The sequence below is a fragment of the Schistocerca cancellata genome, chromosome 5 (genome assembly GCF_023864275.1).
Source record: "Schistocerca cancellata isolate TAMUIC-IGC-003103 chromosome 5, iqSchCanc2.1, whole genome shotgun sequence".
In the NCBI taxonomy this organism is placed as follows: Eukaryota; Metazoa; Arthropoda; class Insecta; order Orthoptera; family Acrididae; genus Schistocerca; species Schistocerca cancellata.
Genome location: NC_064630.1, coordinates 328,775,118 through 328,800,737, shown reverse-complemented (window position 1 = coordinate 328,800,737; position 25,620 = coordinate 328,775,118). Strand labels below are relative to the sequence as shown.

At 42.7% G+C, this 25,620-nt stretch overlaps 1 protein-coding gene across 1 annotated transcript in view; it reads right to left on the bottom strand.

The window, feature by feature from the left end:
- The window catches only part of LOC126188520 (neuroendocrine convertase 2), a 1,507,992-nt gene that overhangs the window by 298,826 nt on the left and 1,183,546 nt on the right, over window positions 1-25,620 (bottom strand). Inside the window, exon 6 of the mRNA XM_049930122.1 lies at window positions 16,793-16,881. Within this exon, the coding sequence (XP_049786079.1) occupies window positions 16,793-16,881 (89 nt within the window). The remainder of the gene's footprint in view (window positions 1-16,792; window positions 16,882-25,620) is intronic.

Here is a 25,620-nt window from a genome sequence, read left to right as displayed (position 1 = left end):
TTTAGAATATAATGTAGGACACACATTATGTCCTTTCTCTGTTGCCTTCGACAAGAAGACGGTGATTAATCGACTGCTGGCTGATGTGAGGGGGATGCAAATGTCCGCCTCGGTATCTGCTCGGTCAAAGCGGTGGATTAACAGGTGATAAGGCCCGGGTTCGATTCTCGGCAAGGCCTGAAAATTTTTTCCACTCAGGAGCTGGATGTTGCGTTGTCCTTAGGTTCGCATCATCATAATTAACATTCCACTGTTGAGCTGGCTGAATGAGCACCTCTCGAAAGCCAATTAAAAAAAAAAAGGGCGTGTATCGACAAATCGGAATATCGGTTGTACTGTCAAGTAGCAGGGTCGCACGTGAAATTTGCGCTGTAGGGTCTCAGGAAGAGACATCGTCCATTCCTGGTTTTCAATCCTGTTAACACTGTAATTTTTCGTCGAAATATGGGCTAATATTTTACAGTGCCACAAGAAATGCTGGGAATCACATAAAACTGGGTGCAACAGCATTTAACAGTGATGAGTAAATTTGCACAACAGTAAGATAGTGTCAGCGACAAGTCACAACGTGTAAAAAAAGCGTGACCTCGAATAAATTGTGTCCGCTACTTCAGTGCGACTGACGAACGTTTCATGTAATTCTTATTTATTGCTTGCTAAGCTGTTACTTTTCCAGTTAACTGTTGATTGCTAATTATTGGCAGAAGATTGTAAGATACATTAAACTGAGAAGTCTTGTCTTAGATTTTGGGGTGGCCAGGAAATGAAAGCAAACGTCCCGTAGACAAGGTCGTTAGAAACGGAGTGTAACCAGGAATAGAGCGGTGGTTTTGTTTAAGTTACGAAAAGCGAGTCGGATTGAAACTACAACATAAGATATCTATGATTGTCAGGAATAATATTTCAGATATACCCTTGAATGCCACCTGTTAGTGTACCGCGCCATTGAGATTCTTAATGTTTCTGCTACTACTGTCTATAGCAATCGGGCGCATAGGATGGACAGCAATCAGTGTCACTTCACTGACGTCACTGTTATCCAGCGTGTTCAAAAAACGTGTCGAATACTTTCAGAGGTACACATCGAAATAAGAAAAATAATTCCAACAAACAAGGGTCTGGAGGCGCATACTTTCCTAAAGGAAGTGCTGCGTGGCGCTTTGTTGCGGATATCACCACAGTAGCTGCTTTCGCGCTCCGTCAAATGTGTCATCAGGGTATTATGATGTCATACTCACAGTAGTCGACCTACCATTTAGTTGTCTGCAGTCAATTGTGTGGTCCGAGTCTTGTTGCACGCTACGTTAGTTTTCGTCGTGTTTGCGTGTCATGTTGTACAGTACTGTCAACCCTGGGTACGTATCATGATGTTTTACCTTCTTCCAAACACGGATTCACTTAGGTGTTTACTGTTATTGCGCTGTTTGTACGTACAAATTATATAGTACATATACATTTTCTCTCCTCCACCACTTGTTAGCAATGGAAGTCTACTACTCGAAAAGTGAAATGACGGATACGATATTCTGCTGTGGTTTAGCACATCGACGTAGCCTAAGAGCCCGTGCCCTCGACACTGGCGTGTGAAGGACGCAGGTAGCCTTGCAGCTCGGAAGACTGACAGTGGAAGGTCTCGCACAGTCCGCATGCCTGACATGGAGGAGCATGTGTTGCGTTCGCTGGAAGAAACAATTAGCAGCAGCGGAAGGCTTGTCCCATTCTCTAATACCGGGCGTACTCAATGAACAGTTGCTATGCTCGTATCATCTACATCGTGTTCAGGCCCTAAGTCTACAGGGTCATCATGACAGGTTGTTACAGAAATGTACCACAGATCCACTGTTGACATCGAAGTTTTTATTTACCGATGAAGAAGGGTTCACAAGTGCTGGTGTTCTGCATTTCCATAGCTAGCATGGACAGGCAGATGTAAATCTCAAAGCAATTCAGGAAAGAGGGCATTGACACCGATTCTCAATCAGTGTATGGGCAGGCTTACTTGACGATAGAGCAATAGGGCTCAAAAATGGTTCAAATGGCTCTAAGCACAATGGGACTTGACATCTGAGGTCATCAGTGCCCTAGACTTAGAACTACTTAAACCTAACTAACCTAAGGACATCACACACATCCATCCCGAGGCAGGATTCGAACCTGTGACCGTAGCAGGAGCGCGGTTCCGGACTGAAGCGCCTAGAACCGCTCGGCCACAACGGCCGACTAGTAATAGAGCCATACGTGCTACCACAAAGGTTAGTCGGGGCGCATTATCTCGAATTTCTCATTGAAGTATTGCCTACCTTGTTGGAGGCTGTGCCACTGCAACAACGAATACAAATGTGGTTCATGCACGATGGCGCCTCAGCACAATTTCGTCACAATGTGCGCGAACATCTGACACAGACATTTCAGGACCGCTGGATTTGTCGGAGGGCCCCGACACTTTGGCCTGCTCGCTCCCCTGCTTAATCCCCTAGACGTTTGGTTATTGGGGCACTGCCGGCTGCTGTGGCCGAGCGGTTCTAGGCGCTTCAGTCCGGAACCGCGCTGCTGCTACGGTCGCAGGCTCGAATCCTGCCTCGGGCATGGATGTGTGTGCTGTCCTTAGGTTAGTTAGGTTTAAGTAGTTCTACGTTCTGATGATGATGATGATGTTTGGTTTGTGGGGCGCTCAACTGCGCGGTTATCAGCGCCCGTACAATTACCCAATCTTTGCTCAGTCCAATTTCGCCACTTTCCTGGATGATGATGAAATGATGAGGACAACACAAACACCCAGTCATCTCGAGGCAGGTGAAAATCCCTGACCCAGCCGGGAATCGAACCCGGGACCCCGTGCTCGGGAAGCGAGAACGCTACCGCGAGACCACGAGCGGCGGACGGTTCTACGTTCTAGGGGACTGATGACCTCAGAGCCGGCCGGTGTGGTCGAGCGGTTCTAGGCGCTTCAGTCTGAAACCGCGCGACCGCTACGGTCGCAGGTTCGAATCCTGCCTCGGGCATGGATGTGTGTGATGTCCTTAGGGTAGTTAGGTTTAAGTAGTTCTAAGTTCTAGGGGACTGATGACCTGAGATGTTAAGTCCCATAGTGCTCAGAGCCATTTGATGACCTCAGATGTTATGTCCCATAGTGCTCAGAGCCATTTTTTTTTATTAGGACACTTGAAGGAATTGGTTTACACCACGCCAATGATGTGCGAACACTACAGGGTCGCGTCTTCAATGCGTGCCAGCAGGTACAGATACAGCAACCGTGTGGACTTTAAAGGGTGCGCCATTCCTTGCGCCTGGGGACAGAGGGGTGCATTGTCATGAATGGACGCCACGATGAGCACCTCTTATAAACACGGGTTTATCGCAGTAAGTATGCATTTGCGGACCCGTGTTTACCGGCTTTATTTTCGTTGTTTCGGTGAGTACAACCACCTCTTAAAGTGTTTGACACTTTTTTTTTGAACACCCTGTATATAGAAGTTGTAATCATTGAATGATTGTCAAGAGGTTAAGGGTTATTTTGTGCGGCGAATGACACCTTGTGTTAAATCTGAATGAATATTAGTTAATATGAGTGAGTAGGAGAAACAGTCCAGTTATGTTCGAATTAAATGTTAATGGTATCCTGCTCGACTCAGAAGGAACGGCTCTCACCTCGAAGAGGAATTTGTTTACACATTTGTACACATACGCCTCTCACATTCCTAGCCACTCATGCGACGGCGTACGATTGTTTTGCCTTTGGTATGTACACAACATCTTGCAGGGTTGTTAACAGACCAGTCGATAAGTTATCTCAGCAATTAGTTGACGTTTTTAGTATACGTGTGCCAGTATCGTCATACACATAGAACAAAAATGAATGAAACCCTTAACGTTTGGAAATCCAATACTGTTAGTGTATAAAAAAAATTCGGAAGAAAATCTTGAACGCATTTTTTATGATTATCATGCACCACCACGTAAAGTTGCGACCTACAGCTCGTTACTGAAGAGGTATCCATCTATAAAAAGCACATCGAACATCAAAGTAATATTTTTTAATTGTGTAGTAAAGAAGACTTAATCAACCACCATTTCGAGGAAACAAGGCAACCAAAGAACTGGAGATATCCCAATTTGACATGGTAAGAATGAAGGAAAATGTGTCCATTACAGGCACCTCAATTTGGCAATGTAAAGAGCAAGAAAAATTAGAGAACACAGAGTTTACACGTTCTATAGCTGTCATAGCATGTCTCGACAATGAATACAGAATATGCCGTACACACATCACTGCTTTCATGAAAGCCAGAGTGTACAGAAAGACTAAGATAGTCCCCAGTCTGCGGACCGTTTTATCGAAGAAGTAAATCGGAAAATCACAAGTTTCTAGATACAACCACACTGCACTTGGAACACTGATCAAAGTGGATTTAATTATGAAAAAATTTCTGGTGCGGCACTATCTAAAAAAGGGGAAAAAATTAACAGTAGTCTTGGTCCAATCTGCACACAACTCACTGTTATGCGAGTGGAATGGATGTTGGATTTTCAATGAGACAACTAACAAAAAGACTGTGTATTTGTCTTCAGGAAAATCTTTCGGACCGAAAGTTAAAATGGTTATAGAAGAAAGTTTCTCACAAAATATACATTTGGAGGCTAGCAAAAGTGCGAAAATGTCAAAAACCAATTAAAATCGTTTTTTTTTCTGAACGACTTTAATGACAATGTCGGAAATAACTAGAAGTGTATACCACTTTGTGATTCCTGCCGAGCTCACAAGGACACAACAATAGGGAATGATTCATTTGTGGGTAAAGACATTTAATGCATCATCATTCTGCCAGAAACAACAGAATATGTACAGCCTCTGGATGTATGTTTCTTGGCTCTGAGCACTATGGGACTTAACATCTATGGTCATCAGTCCCCTAGAACTTAGAACTACTTAAACCTAACTAACCTAAGGACAGCACACAACACCCAGCCATCACGAGGCAGAGAAAATCCCTGACCCCGCCGGGAATCGAACCCGGGAACCTGGGCGTGGGAAGCGAGAACGCTACCGCACGACCACGAGATGCGGGCCGTATGTTTCTTCCTGCAATATAAAATGCATGTAAGAAGGATAATAGACTCTACAACGATTCTCTGCAGTGACTTCGATACTAAATTAGGAAATATAATTTGAAAAATGAAAATGCATTGGGTTATTCATAACCAGCTGTGTGCTTCAATATTCCTGGCTAGGGGCTGCGTACAACATCTCGCACATGTTGCTGAATTCAGGAATATGATTCAAGTGGCATTTGATTTTGTAGCTCAGAATTTGATTCTCAGGATTGCCCAGACACTGATTTCGCCAAATGTGACTTGTGTGACTCTGCGTGTTGTTTCATGCATTTTGTTGAGAAACCTCAAGCACATTTTTGAAGCCAGATAGTGGGCAAACTAATAGTAACACAGTCGAATGCTGTCCCCAACCTAATCAAAGTGGTACCTAAAGCTTCTAAATACAATAGGAACATCGAATTACTCATACAATGAAGGCTTTCACGACCGGATGGTACTGTTGTTGATAATTCTTCCGGGTTATATGGCCGTGGTCTATGGAATCCGGGTTATATGGTCGTGGTCAATGGACCACGGCCATATAACCCGGAAGAATTATCAACAGCATCGAATTACTGTTCGAGCCGAGAGAATTCTCGTATGTCATACAGCGCTAGGAATAACTGCACAGTCACAAAAATATACCTCCGTTGCTTAAAAAAACGTTGCATCATAGAGAGTTATTGGGTCAGTCCACAATTTTTTGGTGATAAGTGAAACTTTCTGGCGCCAGGGAAGCTATTGACGACTCACAAACAGCTCAAAAATCATGGACGAAAGACAACGAAGACAATATGAAGAAAGGAATTTAAATCGTTCCGTCGGAAATTGAGTGCTTGTGATAAACTCCTCTATTAGGGGCTGTCATAAAGTTTCCGTTTGAGACTGTTGCTGCAGCGTATATGCAACATCGTTATTACCAAATGCTTCCAAGCAGACCAACGTGCTGTTATTCTTTTCTTGGTTGCCGAAGGGCAATTACTGGTAGACATCCAACGGAGAACGAAGAATGTGTATGTAGCGTATGTCAGTCGACAACCAACGTTGTGGAATGGTGCGCCAAGCGATACTGCTGCCACATGATAACGTCCCCACATTCCACATGTAGTAACAAAGAAGTTACGTCAGCTCACGTGGAAGACGATCGAGCATCCGCTCTATAGAGTTTATCTCTTTCGATGCGATTGTCACGCCTTCGGTCCTTCAGAAAAGGCTTTGAAGGGTGGACGATTCCTGTTGGACGAGGGCCGGCCGGAGTGGCCGAGCGGTTCTAGGCGCTACAGTCTGGAACTTCATGCCTCGAGCATGGATGTGTGTGATGTCCTTAGGTTAGTTAGGTCTAAGTAGTTCTTAGTTTTAGGGACCTGATGACCTCAGAAGGTAAGTCCCATAGTGCTCAGAGCCATTTGAACAATTTTTTTTGTTGGACGAGGATGTGCAACAGGCAACTGCGGACTTCTTCACTCTGCACGACGCGGTGTTTTATCAAACGATTATCTTCAACATGGAACGCCGGTACGATGATTGACTAAATGATAACGAAGGTTTCGCCTGATTGGCATACGTGTTCCGGAGTTTACTGCCTTCGAACGGAAACTTTTCGATCGCTCCTTATAACAACATCCGAGCATATCGGATCGTACTGTGGACATATATTTGATGAAGGATATTTACCAACAAAATATCTGAGTTAAATTCGTACTACACACACAGACAGACGAGAAACATATGCTGCACTGGAAATGCAGGACATGAATGTCCCATACAGATTTTACCAAATCGATTCTTACTGATGTAGAGATGAAGTGGCTTCGGTATGTGCTCGCTCAGTGACTAGCAAAGTACTGCGAGGTTGATCCAAGGAAGACACAAACAAGGGAAGTACGCATGTAAAAAGAGTTCGATTAGCGTAGAAGTCTAGCAGTCTCTCAAGAAACATCAAAAGGTAGTCCTAATAGGTAGCTGTAAGGCTTCAGATGAACAAGACATGCTGTAACTGCGGCTGGTAGCAATTACTGCTAAACCACAGGTCTGGCGTTGCTGCGCCTGCCCTGTGTTTAGCGTTGCAAGGCATTAAGCAGACGGAGCAAGCTGAATTTGCATTTAATTGTCTCCGTAGCAAGCGGGATGAAGGCAGCGCGTAGCAAGACCTTGATTACATGCGTTGTTTCAATGTTGCATTTTCCCGTCTTTAGATCTCGTCATAATACATTCGAACTTGCTCCTGCTGTCTCCCCTAATTCCTTTTCAAATTTAGATCATTGAAGAATAAGAGATATTTACATTTTTATCAGGAAAGATTCTTTGTATTAGGTCTGACAGGTAACTATTTGCTGCAATGGTAACATTATTTTACTGTGACATATGTGGGATGTTACACAGGGCAACCCTTGGAATCAAATCTGTCCATTTGGTAGTTAATACCGAACTGATTACTTTCAGGTAAAGAATAAATGGTCGAAAATACATATTTTATTTACCTGAACAACATTCAGTTCATAGCAACATCTTAAAGTCATAGCAACTACTCAAAGTGACGAACGCAAATCTACGTTTTCCGCAAAACTTTGTCACACCATCTCAGATACCCTTGTAAACTATTGTGCAACGAGAGAGGCCATTTCTATTCGGATTTCTGGCCCAAATGATTTTGTGATTCGACACCCACGAGAGTGACGACATCAGTTCATGTTTAAGTGTCGTCTAAAACCAAGCAGAAGAAGTGAATTAAGCTAAAATCGTTACCAACAAGTTATTAGTTACGAAATAATGAAATCTTAACATAAATTTTACGTATGTTCCAAAAAAACCCGAGACGAAATAGTAATGATATTCTCAATATCGCGATATTTTTCCGCGATTTTTCTATTTCTGTTAAAATAAGCCAGTTTGGCACGCTAGGACTACGTGGAGACGGCAATTCGTCAGGGCCTAACAACTTAAACTCACAGAGGGATTCCTTCAGAAGTGCAAAAACACTTTGTTATTTTAACCATTTTGGTTGGAGAACACCGCATCTGTTTTTGTAAATTACACTGCAGGACACACTGCGACCAACCACTTGTGGCTGGTTGCAGCATTTCCTGCAGTGTAACACTCAGTTAGCTTGGTCATAAAAATTATCTCCGGTTTCGTCAGTCAACTATTTTTCTGTGGGTAGGAGTTTTTAAATAGAGGCTGAAAAGAGCAGTCACGCTGACGTTTGGTTACATGTTTGTCAGCGTGCTACTGTTTAGATCGAGATTGCTATTTTGGGGCTTTTGTTTAGCGTTCATGAGGGCAGCCGTAATCGCAGCCCTGAATGATGATATCTTTCATATCACGCAGGTAAGAACTTACGTGTACTGTTCAGAACAGTCATTCCTGAGAAGTGACTAACGGGGTGCTAGGAAGAAGTACGCAGGTCAGCTAAGAAATTTTTTTAATGAAAGTGGCTTATTTTTGTGGTTTTTAATGTTCCCATTTTTAATATGATAACAATAACGCCACATTTCACACCCATTTTATACAATTAATGACCAGTATTTGAAAATATGCGCCTTTTAAAGATTTCAATAATATACACACAGCCGCAATGCCATCAAAAACCATGTGTGAGATTTTCATATTCTCACATTCTCTACGTGCCAGCTATTAGTCCTAAAACAAAAGCGAATGAGACTTTTCTTGTTGGAAGTTTAATGTAGTTAAATTTTGTACGAGGATACGGTTTTAGTGATTAAGAAAAAAAGCATTTAAAGGTCACTTACGTATGTTTGTATTGAATAATTGGAAAACTACGGTCTCTGGGGAGAACGCATCCCAGTAGAAAATTTAACAACATTAAATTTCCCACAAGTATGTCCTCTTCAATTTTTTCTGTAGGATAACAATTTGCATTTAGCGAGTGAGAGGATGTGAAATTCTTGCATGTGTTATTTGAAGCCACTGCAGGTTGCATAAAACCCACTGTAGGGGCAGCTGTGTACATTGACCAACCAAAACATTATGACCACCTGCTTAATAGCTTGTTTGTCCGTCTTTGGATCGAGATACATCACTGGTTCTGCGTGGGATCCGACATTTTGTTGGTAGGCTTGTGGATCTATGTGGCATTAGATGTCCACAAGCAGTTCACGTGAGTCGCGTTAATAGTGAGCCGCTCATTTGTGTACGTGGTGATGGCGCCCTATAGTGACCCAGACGGAGTCCAGAGGATTTACATCAGGCGAATTTGGCCTCTGAGGAAAATACTAGAGTTTACTATAATGCTTCTCAAACCACTGCAGCAAGGTTCTGGCTCCCGAACACGGACAGTTATATTGCTGAAAGACTACATCGCATGCATAAAGAGATGCAAGTGGTTCGCAGCTGTCAGTGAGTCATTGTTTACTACCACGGGCCTCATGCAAGCGCAAGAGAGTGTCTCCCATAGCATAATACTGCTCCCACCAGCTGCACGTTACGAGCCTCCGTTCACCTTGATGATGACGTTTGTGAAAACGACCATCGATCTAGTGTAGCAAAAATATGATTTACTCGAAGAGCCGACACATTTCCATTGATCGAAGGTAAAATCCGATGGTCCCGTGCCCAAATGTGAATACGTAGGCATGGTCCGCTGCAGAGGTTTATGTTCAGCAATATACAATGAACGATGTGTTCCGAAACACTTGTGCGTGCATCAGTATTGTGCTCTTTCGGTGGAGATGCCACAGAACATCATCTATCCTCCTTTACAGGGGAGACAAGCCACCGAACCCACGTTCTATGATGAACCGTGGCCGTCCAGCCATTTAGCGCCTAGTCATAGTTTCACTGTCCTTCTACCTCTTTCTGTAGATGATCACGACAGTAGCACGTGAACATTCCACCAGCCCCCGCAGTTTTCGAGATTCTAGCGTAATAGCAATCTGCCCTTTGTCAAAGTCGCTCATCACAATGGTTTTCCTTATTTGCAGCCCACATCTTCACTAGGGTGGGGCGACGTCCGTGTCTGCTCCGCCTACATAGTCTTGTCACGTGAATGCAACGCCACCAGGCGGCATCCAACGTCGTGGTGGGCAGTGGTCATAATATTTTGGCTTATGAGTGTATATATTACAGACTTAGGGAATGAAACATACGCTTCATACTTTGGAAATAAACTTGATAATCAGGATAAGTCATGGGCGCCACTTACGATATGACACGTACGTATCAAATATCTCTGAAAATTATCAAAAAGAAAATAGAATACAAGTCTTTAGATTTGCTGTATTAATGATAAGAGAAAAGTGTAAAAAACACTGGGAGAATTTTCGAATGTCAGTTACAAAAAACATCCTTCCAATTTCACTTGTCGTAGATGATGATCTGTCAGAAGTGAAATTTGAAGTTGTGTTTGTTGTACCTGACATTCAAAAATTATAATCCATTCCACATTTGAGCAAACAATGACTGAGTGAGAGGGAGAAAGGCATAATTTATATGGACTGAAGTTTAGTGATTGGTTACGAACAATTTAATTCAGATATAATTCACACACGAAGTTATCGAGTTACTATCTACACAACATATTTCTATTTTAGCCACATGCTCGAAAAGTTCGTGTAGCTATGCTACCTGATGAACGGTCTCCTTGATATTTTTCTTCGAAAATTTCGGTTATGTGAGCAACAATGGGGGAATTTTGATCAAGACACTAAAGTAATGGACACTCTGGAATAGCGCCGCTGAAAGACGCATCAATCAGAGACCACTTTTGGTCGTTTCAGCAAGATGTATCACAGGCAGTTCATAGGACATAAAGTTATTTTCAGTGTGAATATAAAGTTCGCATCTGTAGATGCTACTCAGCGTGGCTGATTCGCACGCAGTGGACCAAGGTTCGATTCCTGGTAACAAGGCTTTTCCCTTGATGGGAGGACTGGAGTGGTGTGTATTCATTCTTGTGATGCTAACTGAAGAGCTATTTGAATTCCGCCGTCTGAAGCCAGAACGGCGGTGCTCACTTACTAAATGTGAATAAAGTCTTTTTGGGAATCAGGCCGACCCACTATGAAAACACTAAATCGTATAATTGACGTTTCAAGCTTTTGCTCAACAACGGTTTAGACGCCCTGAAGAGAAGCACTGCCAAGATAATAGCGACTTAGATTTATAGATGTTTTATTGATTCGTAATGAGTTGGCTTACCATCCGAAGGGTTTTATTCAAACTGACACTGCTTGTCGAAGCCTATAAGCCGAATTAAATGCTGTAATGAGAAAAGAAAAAGGAATTGTAGGCCTATGGACACACCAGTAATCAACCAAAACATAGTGACCATTGCCCCTTACGAGAGTGAACGCTTCCTGTTAGCACACTGCGAGCACGAGACTCGATAACGAATTTATATTAGCAGAGCAGAGAGCAATGGAGAATTCTAGCGACGGTACAGGTCATAAACGGCGAAATCCACCGACGTAAGAGCCGTGACAAAGGAGAGATTGTGGCTGAGAGCCTAGGAACGAGCATCTTGGAAACGGCGGAGGTGGTCGGTCGTTCGCATGCTACTGTCGCGAGCATGTGTGGAAGAGGTTGAAGAACAGTGAAACCACGAGTAAGCGACAAAGTGTTAGACATCCACACCTCATCACGGAATATGGATTTTCGAGCTTAGCCCTCTCTGTAAAGCAAGGCAGGCGATCCGACGATCTGTGGCAGTTTACACGAGAGTGTAGGATGTTGGTGCAGGTACTTTGTAGAAGTGTTTTGGGGACATCGTTCTCCATACTTTCTTGATAATGGGGGTCCGGAGCAGACGACCTCTGTGTGTTTCTATGTTGAGCAGACGACGATCAACTGCAGTGGGCACAGGATTACAGGAGCATGGGGATTGAACCGTGGATCTATGGGAACGTGTCCGATCGGATAAATCACGAATATTGCCAGTCCATGCCGAATGAAGTACCTGGACACGCCGCCATCCAGGCTAAAGGCGGCTCCAAACATGATCTGCCTTACTGATGCTGACTGGTGCGGACAGTATCATGCTGTGGAGGATATCGACGTGGCCTTCCATTGGACCTGTGGCAGTAATCGAACGCACCATGAAAGCTGTGAATTACATGAACGTTATTGCGGAACACCTGTATCCCTTCATGCCCCGATCGCAACACCATTTTCCAGCAGAATAAGGACCTAGTCAGAAGGCTGGAATCTTACTACATTCGTTTGATGAACGTGATAGTGAATTCATGCGTATGTCTTCGCCACTGAATTCCCCTGATTTGAGCCCGATGGAACACATTTGTCGAGAGCCAATTCTGCGTCCATAAACCATCCGTCCGTAGTTTAGGGGACCTCTGTGGCCTGTATACAGGGTGGTCCATTGATCGTGACCGGGCCAAATATCTCACGAAATGAGCGTCAAACGAAAAAACTACAAAGAACGATACTCGTCTAACTTGAAGTGGGAAACCAGATGGCGCTATGGTTGGCCCACTAGATGGGGCTGCCATAGGTCAATCGGATATCAAGTGCGTTTTTTAAAAATAGGAACCCCCATTTTTATTACAAATTAGTGTAGTACGTAAATAAACATGAATGTTTTAGTTGGACCACTTTTTTCGCATTGTGATAGATGGCGCTCTAATAGTCACAAACATATGGCTCACATTTTTAGACGAACAGTTGGTAACAGGTAGGTTTTGTAATGTAAAATACAGAACATAGGTACGTTTGAACATTTTATTTCGGTTGTTCCAATGTGATACATGTACCTTTGTGAACTTATCATTTCTGAGAACGCATGCTGTTACAGCGTGATTACCTGTAAATACCACATTAATGCAATAAATGCTCAAAACGATGTCCGTCAACCTCAATACATTTGGCAATAAATGTAACGTCATTCTTCTCAACAACGAGTAGTTCGCCTTCCGTAATGTTCACATATTCATTGACAATGCGCTGACGCATGTTGTCAGGCGTTGTCGGTGGATCACGATAGCAAATATCGTTCAACTTTCCCCACAGAAAGAAATTCGAGGACGTCAGACACGGTGAACGTGCGGGCCATTCGTCTGTCCATCCAATCCATCTGTCATGAAATATGCTATTCAATACTGCTTCAACCGCACGCGAGCTATGTGCCGGACATTCACCATGTTGGAAGTACATCGCCATTCTGTCATGCAGTGAAACATCTCGTAGTAACATCGGTTGAACATTACGTAGGAAGTCAGCATACATTGCACCATTTAGATTGCCATCGATAAAATGGGGACCAATTATCCTTCCTGCCATAATACCGCATCATACATTAACCCGCCAAGGTCGCTGATGTTCCACTTGTCGCAGCCATCGTGGATTTTTCGTTGTCCAATAGTGCATATTATGCCGGTTTACGTTACCGCTGTTGGTGAATGACGCTTCGACGCTAAATAGAACGCGTGCAAAAAGTCTGTCATCGTTCCGTATTTTCTCTTGTGTCCAGTGGCAGAAATGTACACGACGTTCAAAGTCGTCCCATGCAATTCCTGGTGCATAGAAATATGGTACGGGTGCAATCGATGTTGATGCAGCATTCTCAACACCGACGTTTTTGAGATTCCCGATTCTCGCTCAATTCGTCTGCTACTGATGTGTGGATTACCCGCGACAGCAGCTAAAACACCTACTTGTGCATCATCATTTGCTGCAGGTCGTGGTTGACGTTTCACTTGTGGCCCAACACATCCTGTTTCCTTATATAACTTAACTATCCGGCGAAGGATCCGGACATTTGGATGATGTCGTCCAGGATACCGAGCAGCATACATAGCACACGACCGTTGGGCATTTTGATCACAATAGCCATACATCAACACGACATCGACCTTTTTCGCAATTGGTAAACGGTCCATTTTAACACGGGTAACGTATCACGAAGCAAATACCTTCCGCACTGGCAGAATGTTACGTGATACCACGTACGTATACGTTTGTGACTATTACAGCGCTATTTATCACAGATCAAAAAAAGTGGTCCAACTAAAACATTCATATTGCTTGACGTACTACCCGAATATGTAATAAAAATGGGGGTTCCTGTTTAAAAAAACGCAGTTGATATCCGTTTGACCTACGGCAGCGCCATCTAGCGGGCCAACGATAGCGCCATCTGGTTTCCTCCTTCAAGCTTGACGAGTTTCGTTCCTTGTAATTTTTTCATTTGATGCTTATTTCGTAAGGTATTTGGCCTGGTCACTATCAATGGACCACCCTGTATACATGTCTTGTGCCACAAACCTCCAGAAACCTGTTGTGGACTTTTCGAATCTATGTCAGGCATATTGCATTCCGAAGGTTGACCAACAGGTAATTAAGTAGTATTTTGCTGTGGGCTGCATTCACCTGACCTTCCATGGGACTTGCGGTTTAAGGCACTATATAGCTATGAATAACACGAAGCTTATTGTAGACCATCTACATCCAATCATGTTCCAATGGCGATTGCATCTTTCTGTTCGATAACTGTCTTTGGCACGAGGGCGGAATTGTGCTGTAGTAGACTGAGGACTGCATCGGGTATCACCCAATAGCATCGCTGATGCCTTCCATTGGGCTCATATCAGGCAAATTCGGTGGTGAAGAGAGCAATGTGAATTCACACTCACGCTCCTCAAACGGCTACATCACGTTTCTGGCCTTATGACTAGAACGGTTATCCTGCTGAAAGATGACATCGCCATCAGGCTATGATGTGAACTTGTCGAATCCATGCCAAGCACCACACTGCTGTATTGCGTTCCAAAGGTGGACCAACAGGCTATTAGGCTGGCAGTCATAATGTTCTGGCCTATCGGTTCAAGTAATTAAGAGAGAGGGTTGTATTTATAACTCAGTAAATTCTTTGGTTTCGCTAAACAAAAACTCACTGGTTTCCAATGACACGTCTTTTCTGATTTACTAGATTATAACATCGCTTAGTGACAAAACTGTGCGAGATTAAAGGGGAAAAAAGAGGAAAAAGAAAAAAAAGTGAGGTTAGATTTGGATTCAGTACTCAAAACCACGAGATTCAGCTATTATCTTCTTTCTTCTTTCGCTTGTGTCTTTAACACGCTGTTTCGCAGGGCCAGCCAGGAACGGATTTGGCAACGTCAGTGTTAAGGGGTGGCCAGATGACGTTCCTGCCGCCACCCCGTAACCCCCCCCCCTCCAGGACGGAATAAATGTACCCCAGCTGTCTGCATCCAGTGAAATCCATGGGATAGTGTAAACGTGTTCAGATCTCTGCGAGACATGTAACTCGGTCGGAACGCGGGGACCAGCCCTGTATTCACATAGGGGATGTGGAAAACCGCATAAAAACCACATCCAGGCTGGCCGGCACACCGGCCCTCGTCGTTAAGCCGCCGGGCGGATTCGATCCGGGGCCGGCGCGCCTACCGGAGTCCAGGAAGCAGCGCATTAGAACTCTCGGGCAACCTGGCGGGTAGATTAAGCTAGTATCTAATAAAAATTAATCCAAAAACATGGTTTCGTTGACCAGTGTTATCGATGACTCCATCTTCTCTCTCTACTCATCGCCGGCCGCGGTGGTCTCGCGGTTCTAGGCGCTCTATCCGGAACCGCGTGACTGCTACGGTCGCAGGTTCGAATCCTGCCTCGGGCATGGATGTGTGTGATGTCCTTAGGTTAGTTAGGTTTAAGTAGTTCTAAGTTCTAGGGGACTGATGACCACAGATGTTAAGTCCCATAGTGCTCGGAGCCATTTGAACCATTTTTTTCTCTACTCATCCTTTCTGTTTTACTCCTTTGGATTATGTGATGCAGGCCGCTAACCGACCATATCTATGCTATCTTGTCAGCAATCAATCGGTTTTATTTATTATCGTCGCTGTCTGTTACACTGTGTATTGAGGTGCAGACGTACTCACTATGCCGGAGGAAAGTATTTCGGATGAATCATGTTCAACCCACGTCTTTTTCTGACAGGTACGCACCAGTGTGTTTGCGGGAATTCGTTGGCAGCGAACGTGAGGAACGAGTGGGGTAACACCACTTTCCATGTTACCAAGCTAGTTTAAATAGCAGCTCCTCTCTGCAGCCTTACAGTGAGATACTTTCTCCAGGATACAGATCCGTTCCAAGCAAATTATGGAGCGACGTCTCATGTTGCGAAAATGATAAGCGCAGGAGGATGGTTTTAACGAGCGTGTGAAACAGCTATCTTCTTTCGGTTCGATGGTATCAAAATTGACTTATTTAGTTTGTAACATCCGGTCGAAACAGTTTGTCATTGTTTTTCAAAGAGTGTGGTATCTGGTATGTGACACTGATAATGAAATAGGAGTATGTAAGTGTCTATAACATCACGACGAAGAGGTTTAAGCTGTTACAACCTGATTCAAAGGCTGAAGTAATTAGATAAGTACAGGCAATCGACAACTTTGGACTCGGCTGTGGACTCACGAAGCGCAAAGACCAAACAGTTTATATTTGTGTTTCCTCTTATTACTTCCGTTACCGTGGGAATGTAGGTTTTTTTCTCAAGCAAGTAATATTCTTTTTACCAGACTGTATACCCTCAGTGCAAGAGCGTAAACAAAAAACACTAAGCTTTAGAGAGAAATTCACAATGAAAATGAAAATGAGCTGAAGAATTTTCGACAGCATTGCTTTCCAGAGATCACTGAGTAAGCTAAGAACCTAAATTGTAGCCTAATGATGGAGCAAAGCTTCAGAAATATATAGTAAGTAGTACACCTACCAGCTATCTTGGAGTCATAGGCCACGCCCACACCGCAGACCCCATTGTCCCTGGCAGCTGCCACCTCGCCAGCACAACGGGTCCCGTGACTGCAACACAACAAAGATAGAAAACTAGTTTGTAACAACACAACAACACAACAGAGACGTATATGAGTAATACTCTTTGGAATTTCCTGGAAAATATATCTGAATGACTTCATGATCTGTGTGTTTATTAATATTTTAAAATACATATTGGCATTATTTATATTGTAAAATATGGTTTTATATTTCTGTGCTGTGTAAAATTACGCCTAGCGACAAGTAGTTATGATCAGTAATAATTCATAACAGCGCTCAGTGTTACTGCTAACAAGAAATTAGTGTACAGACTAACAGCGAATATGTTCTTCTCCGGAGTCTTTGGATGTTATCAGAAACCCTTTTCCACGCCTCCTTGTTCTTTTTTCCTCATTCGTTGGAGAGGGTGGAAACTGCGTATTGCTTGTTCAAGTAGTCCCGAAATATTCATTAAATTCAGCGCATGCAGTGGCATTCACTGTTGTGAGGCTGTATTTCAGAAACGAATTAAAGACGGACAGAAATGGTTCTCCTTAACAAGTCCGGAAGCCAATTACTTGAAGCCAGATTGTCTCCGCAATCCTGCATGCGATGGGATACAGCCGTGGAGGCCCTTGTTTTACTGTCTGTACTCCAGACGTAGGTTCTCAGAAAATTATTCCTTAATTTAAGTCCTATATTTGACAGTAATTGGCTTCTTTTACCGAAGTATGCCCTCTTTGCCTTTACTAGCCCACTTCTTATGCTCGCTTTGCTACGTAGTACGTCATGTGTTTTTTTTCCCAAGCTAGTGTAATTCCATCACGTTGTCAAATACATGGTTCCCATTTTATACTTTGTGTGCTGTGATAATGTAAACGGAAGTTCACAATGATAAATTAATTGGATAATAACAGTAAACATAATCGATTGTAGTTTATTTGCAGAGCAGGTTTCATGACTCTTTGGCAATGTTATGACGACCAGTATGAAATAAAATATGCAATGCAGATCGTCACGAGAGTAATATCAGCTGTTACGTCTGTAATTACAAGCTTCTTGTTCTTTTCCTAAACAGGCGTCACTCCGCTTCGACAAAACGTGCCGGTTGTCACACTTTTCCTTAACGAATAGGGAATCACAAAGAAAATCAATTACATGAAATCCCAAAATTCGGAGAGTATGGAGGAGGAGGAAAATTGTGTTTCCATACTTTCTGGTAAGATTTGTACCGACAGACTTTCACTGAAGCACAGAGTGAAATGTTCTCGTCCAAATTCTAATGCTTGGGCTGAGATAAGTTGAGCCTGATAAAGAAATGGTTCCCTCGCAGCAAGAAGTAGGAAAGCAAGACGCTACATACTACTTTTACATCGACGTTAAAACATGTACGCATGCTTCATAACTCAGAATACTAGTAATCTTATCTCATTGTTCTATATGCATACAATCATCTCCACACTTCTATTAACACTTTTTAATGTGTTTGATAGACACCTTGATCATGAAAACTTGATCATGGACACTGTATTACAGGTTATTTTACGCATTTGTGGAACTGTTAATCATCCATAGAAATAAACTGTAAGCGCTTATTGTATTCTTTATAAGAACAATACTTTTATGATTTATTGATTCGGTAATCTTTATCAGAACTGCTGTGACTGTACTGAAATGAGCCATTCGTAGCTGATTTCTAAGATATCCCAGAGTACTTTGCACCATTCATATTTTAGTCGGCACATCGACAAGGGAGTAAACTGAATATTTTTATTAACTGATAATGAATTTTCTCATTATTAGAGTTGTCAACGAAGTATGAAGCTGACACCTGTAATTCATCTTCTTCTCCTCCTTTGTCTTTTTGCGTTTCTCTACAGGGTCCGCACTGTTATATGGGTTGAAGTATTTTTGGTGAAAGTTGGTGGCAGAATGTCCCCTTCCTGACGCCACAGCTCCTCCCGGGGAGAAATGTGTGTAGCCTGCCTCATCTGATTGCGTCTAATATAGACTTCATGTTCAAATGTGAGAACGTTTAACTGAATGTTTGTGAATCTTGTAACCGAGGCAGGGTGTGTGTATCAGCCCGTTATTTGTCTATATGGATGTGGGAAACAGGTTAAACCACATCCTCTTGGCCGGCTCACCAATCCTCGTCATGAATCCACGAGGCGGATTCGATCCGGGACAGACTCTCCACCCCAAATCCCGAAAGCGGCGCACTGACGCGCTCGGCTATTCGGACGTGTAAAGCTGCTATCGTTACAGACAGCAAATAACTCGGAGACACGAGGAAGCACAGCAAACAACGAAATTTTATTTATTGTGCTTATACTGTATATCAGAAAAATACATGATTAAATTTGCAGGCGATTTTGGGGCGTTCAGGCTGTGAAATCTAGCGCACCGAGCTGTCACCTTGGGTGACAACAACTGCTCTAGCCAGGTTTGGTATCGAATCGAAATGAATTTGAATGATAGATATGGATACGTCGTTCTGTGTTGTTTCAGCTCTACTGCGAAGCCCATCAATCGTAATGGTTGGCGAGTAACGCCATGCCAGCCTCTATGCACTCCATGATCAGGTGTTTCCAGTGGGTTAGAGATCTGGAGAGTGGTTTGGCTTCAGGGCAACAACCAAACACCCTCTGCATCGGGATGGTCAGAACAGTACGGCAGACACGAAGTCTTGCGTTATCTTGTTAAAAGTTATTACCACAGATACTTCGAAGATAGTGCTCAGATGCCGGTCTTAGCATGTCAGATATGTAGCAACTGCTTTCCAAATTACTAGTTATGCGCACCAGAAGTGACTGTATTGTGTACACAATCGCACTGCATGTCATCACACGCGTTGTTGAGCTCGTATGATGACGACGAATGCAATCCAGCAGCGTTCGTTGTCTTCTGAGCCTCCAAACGGATACGTCCATCGAGAAGGTATATGCAGAACCGAGGCCCATATGGGCTACTCCTATGTCAATGTGGCCGTTGGGCGCACCACTAGCGGCGTGTCTCTCTGTTGCCCCGTCAATGGAAGCCACAACAACGGCCGCCTTGCAGACGGGTCGCCATCATACTATCTGTGTGAGTGACTAGCTGCAAAAAAAGCCCGTTTATTGACTCAAGGTACGAGACGTGACAGTAGGACCCTGTATGGACGAGTGAAAAATACTTTTGTCCTCTCTGGCGCAAGTCACATGTAGTCATTGAGATCCTGCATGGCACTGAGCATGGCTCTCCTGAGCTCATCGATTCCTTGTTCGCAAGACAGTTGTGGAGTCCCGCCATCGCGAGCAGCAATATCGCGGAACTATAAACCATGGCATCGATGCTCCCGCTATCGAATTTAGATATGTGCTGGAAGGCGTTTCTAATTCTTACATGAAATGTGAAAAGATCTTCTCTGCGAAATAATTCCTTACGTACACTATTCACAAAGCGTTACGCCAACTTACTTTGCGTGGTTGGAATAAAACACTAATCATCTCCACCTACAAACAAGTAACAAACACCATGCCAAATCAACATATTCTCCTTGTCCTCTTCGTAGCAACGTAATGGCCATCAGTGCATTTGACATAGCACTCTACCTATTTTCTTTGGTTATGTGAGGAAGAGAAAACACTGAGGTTATATTCAAAGAAGAATTTCTCAGGAAAATGAGTGGTTAGTTCGAAAACTACTAACGAGAGAACGAGCGAACCGAGGTTAACTGAATCACTGCATTTAAGGATACAAACATACTTAGAGACAAAATTGCGCCATTTTGGCTGGTGCGCGGTTTGAATTGAGGAGTATTTAAATGTGAAACGTGCTTTTAACTTTTGAGACACGCAGTACGTCCTAGCAGAAAGGAATCATCTACATTTACATCTACATCAACATCTACATGATTACCTTACAATTCAAAATTAAGTACCCGGCAGAGGTTTCATCGAAAAACCTTCAAGCTATTTCTCAACCGTTTGACTTTTGAACAGCGCACGGGAGAAACGAACACTTAGATCTTCCCATGCGAGCTGTGATTCCTGTTATTTTGTTAGGATGGTCATTTCTCCATATTTAGGTGGGACACATTAAAATATTAGTGACTGAAATCTCATGAGAATATCCTGCTGCAGCGAAATCGCCTTTGTGTTAATGATTGGTACTCCAGTTCACGTGTACATCAGTGACACTTTGCCCTATTCCACGATAATTCAAACGAGCCGAGTTGCCCTTGAAATTTTTTGATCTCATTCCTATCTGGAGGAGATCGGGCAAGCAGTCTCTCTAGTAGACCTATTGCATTTTCTCAGAGTTCTGACAATAATTTGTAGTCTTTAGTTTGCTTTCTTCACAACATTATCTAGGTAATCGTTCCAGTATGAGTTTTTTGAATTCACACCCTGTAGATTTGTGTAATTTATAGTGTATCCGATATTTAGAGGATACCTCATGTACAGCGTGGCAATCACTGAACTGTATGAAAAGAAGTACATTATTTACAAAGTATGGCGTGCACAAACTTCATTCAACATGTAAACGTCATTACAGATATTCGGATCTAAGTTATGACATGTTCGATATGCCTGGCGTCATTGGCGATGATATGGCGCAGACGAATAGCGAAATTCTACAAGACCCGCTGAAGTGTCGGATTATCGATGTTGTCGATGACGTCCTGAGTAGCTGTTTTCAGCTCAGCAATTGTTTTGGGGTTGCTGCTGTACACCTTGTCTTTAATATAGCCTCACAAAAAGGGGTCGAATGTGTGGGAGTTGCAATCGACGCCCATCCCAGCGGCCTCTGGGTACCACAGAGCCAGAATGCCGTCCCCAAAGTTCTCCTCCAGGGCATCAAACACTCTCTTGCTTGGATGGGGCCGAGCTTCATCTTGCATGAACCACATACTGTTGAAATCAGGGTCACTTTGGATGATGGGGATGTAATCATCTTCCAAAACTTTCATGTATCGTTCGGTAGTCACAGTGCCATCAAGGAATATCGTACCGATTATTCCGTGGCTGGACATTGCACACCACACTGCCACCCTTTGAGAGCAAAGATACTTCTCGAACACGAAATGCGGATTCTCAGTTCTCCAAATGGGACAATTTGGCTTATTGACAAACTCATCCAAATATAAGTCGTTTTAGTCGCCAAACCATAATGTGCCTATTAATTCCCAACATGTCCCGCGGTCAACCGTGCAGTTTGAACGTCCTGATGCAAACCGTTTAGAAGTTATGACTATTTTATTTCATATGGTTCACTAATTGTCACCCTGTACATGGTTTAACACTTTTCATTGTTCAGAGTCAATTGCTACTTTTTGCACCCTACAGATAGCATGTCTAAAATATATCATATCATGTCTAAATCATTTTGCAATTGGTTTTGATGTTCTTATGGCTTTGCAAAATGGTAAATACAGCACCATTTGTAAACAATCTAAGACGGCTGATCAGATTGTCTCTTAAATCGTTTATGTAGATCAGTAACAGCAGCAGGCCTGTAACACTTCCTTGGAGAAGGCCAGATATTACTTCTGTTTTACTCGATGACTTCCCGTCAATAACTACTATTTGTGACCTTCCCGACAGGAATCAATTGCTCTGGTACCAAACTGCAGAAGTCATATTACCGAGTAACGGAGGTTGTCGCGTGTCGACACCCACGTCCAGTTGCAGGGAGTGTGGGAGTATTCAAAAACGGCACTCTATGTTTCACTCTCCTAACGGGTTACGATGCTCGAAATAATAATGAAATGAGCAGCATGCTCCGCTGAAAGAGCGCCAGCGGAAGCCCACAGCAAATGAATTGACCAATGCCTGTGCATTTTGTAATTGCATTGCGTGGAGCTGACAACAACGAAACAAAACAGCATTCGATTACGACACTTGGTGCGCACAAAATTCGCTGTTGTGAAATCGCCTGTCAAGTGTTATTAAATTTCTGCCGCAAACATACAGCGTAACCTGCAGTGGCCAGGTAACCGGCCGTTACCATTTCGAGAAACATATCACACGCATTATGTTTACTGAGGCATTTTGCCGACGCAGACAATGAAAAATGTCACTGTACTTAATTTTTAAATGCGTTTTTGTGTAATTAGTTTAATCTAATTGTAGCCGCTTTCCTTTCCCTTTTTTCCCCCCTCGAGAGAAACAAATTGATTATTCACTGTGCTGTGTTCCTGTCAGGTAGCGAAGTTCACTTAACTATGGAAGACAGAAATTCGTTATGTATTGCTATTTTTGGTAAGACTACGCCAATTTATACTACAGGAATTTCTAGAAAATAATCTAAAAAAGAATGATAGATAATATAAAACTGTAATTTGAAAATTTCAAAAGCCAATGTTTGAATACAAAATTTCACGATCTTTTCTGTAGAAAAAGTTCATGTCTAAAAAAAGTGTTATTTCAGAGGTTTTCTGTATCTATACGATATGTATATTGTCACTGTTAAAACTCTGTAAATATTTAATTCATCAATGCAAATATGTAAATGTAAAAATTCGATAACGGATAGTATTCTGTGTTTTTTATTAAAATATTTAAGGAATAAGGCCGTGTACACGATAGTTCCAGTAACATGTAGTTGGTTTGTGCGATTTACCCCACAGTTGGTAACGAGACGGTACATGTGTACATGACAAACAAGATGATGTTTTATAGCTTGATTGTTAAACGTATCTGAACCTCCATCTAAGCGAGAACAAAAACATTATGACGAGTCATATGAACTACACAAGCATTCTGAATTTCTGCACACTACTCCTGTTTTGAAATTACACGCTGCAATCACTTATATAATTAATAGCACTTTTCGATATGTTGTGCACGATAGAAATAGAAGAGCTACTTACAGTGTATATGTAAATTGTCTAGAAATCTTAAGGAGATAGATCATGCTAAAACATAACGTTGTAATGCCGCTTAGAGAGTTCACGCATTTATATAAATGTGTGATTGAGCCTGATAAGCATCAAAGTTAATCGTGAAAGTTAGAAAAATTTAGAAATTTTACTGAGCACCCGAGAATGAAATGTTGGTTTTGCGAAAGAACGTTTAAACTTTACAACACGGTTCAATGTGTGTGAGATTGCGTTGTTCGCAGCAGACTATGTTAAAGGGAAAAACTAGAATTATAGCCGTTGCTGGTTTCAGTTGTTATGGTAAACAGCCAATCATTTAAAATAAATAGTAGGTAAATGAAGTAATGGTAACACTAACCCCCTCTCCCATTACTTCTCGCTTAGTCCTTATACATCGTAATCAATATTTATAATCTTGTTGCTCAAACTCTGACACGTTTTAATTTCTTGCCTCATTTCTCTCTCGCTCCAGTTTTGAGTATTTTTCTGTTTCTGGATTCTGTTATTGTTGTTATTATAATATAAAAGGTGATTATAGTAATAAAATGACTTTAAGGCTCTCACATATTTTTCTTTTTACTTCACGCTTAAAAATAAGTAGCCTACAGTGTAAATTGTATATTGTCTGGTCTGATGTAAGAGTGAGTATGAAGGCACTAATCATGCCAAGGAAACAATGTGAATACAAAATTGCTCGTCTGATTGAACTACCAGGAAATATTTTTATATATAAAAAAATAATAGTGGCTGATTTCAGAGAAACTGTTTAGTTTCTTTTCGAGGAATTCCCCGGAAAAGAACTTTGGTCTTTATGGAAGATAAGAGAAGATTGAAGTATTTCCAAGTATAATTTGTGTTATCGTGCGCTATTGATACCACGCTATATAAAAAAATTAATAGTGGCTGATTTCAGAGAAACTGTTTAGTTTCTTTTTGAGGAATTCCCCGGAAAAGAGGTTTGGTTTTTATGGAAGATAAGAGAAGATTGAAGTATTTCCAAGTACGATTTTTGTTATCGTGCGGTATTGATACCACGCTACGCCAGCCCACGTTTAGAAATTGTCACCGACCACGCGACCGGGAGGCCAAACTATGCCCAGCGCCGTAACGGAGCCGACTCACAGCACGCCCCACGTTAAGTCTCACAAGGAACCCCATGAGTGCAAAGTCGCACGTTCAGTCATTAGTAAGGCTCATTTGAAAGTGTTATGTTAAGAATTAAGAAAGGACAAATATTTGCTGCTAATGACACACCATGAGCATCAGTAGGGCGACAGAAAATAAGTGTCTAGGAGGTGCAGTGATGAACCTTCGCCGGCCGTGGTGGCCGAGCGGTTCTAGGCGCTCAGTCCAGAACCGCGAGACTGCTACGGTCGCAGGTTCGAATCCTGCCTCGGGCATGGATGTGTGTGATGTCCTTAGGTTAGTTAAGTTTAAGTAGTTCTAAGTTCTAGGGGACTGACGGCCACAGATGTTAAGTCCCATAGTGCTCAGAGCCATTTGAACCACTTTTTTGGTGAACCTTCTATGCGGTGTATGTATTACACTTTACAAAATGGACAGTGTCGACAAACAAGAAATGTTCAAAACAAACCATTAACTTGCGCCATGAACACCGAATGATAAATGTCGCGACACAGTGAACACAAATGTTCGCACCATCAAGATCGAAGACGAGCTCCTTGGGTGTTACAAACGGTGCAGGACGTTCAGCTAGGAATCCACCTTAAAGAATGCGTATAGAATCATATCAGAAGGAGTAGTTTGCTGTAAAGGAATATCATTTTTGTAAGCAGACCAGGAATCAAGCAAAGGCAAGTTATTTTCAGCAGCTATTGTCCAATTTTCGACTCTTCCCTGCTGCCGTTGAAAAATCACGCACACGAGAAAGAATCTAGTGGGCAGACCACCCCTAACTTCTC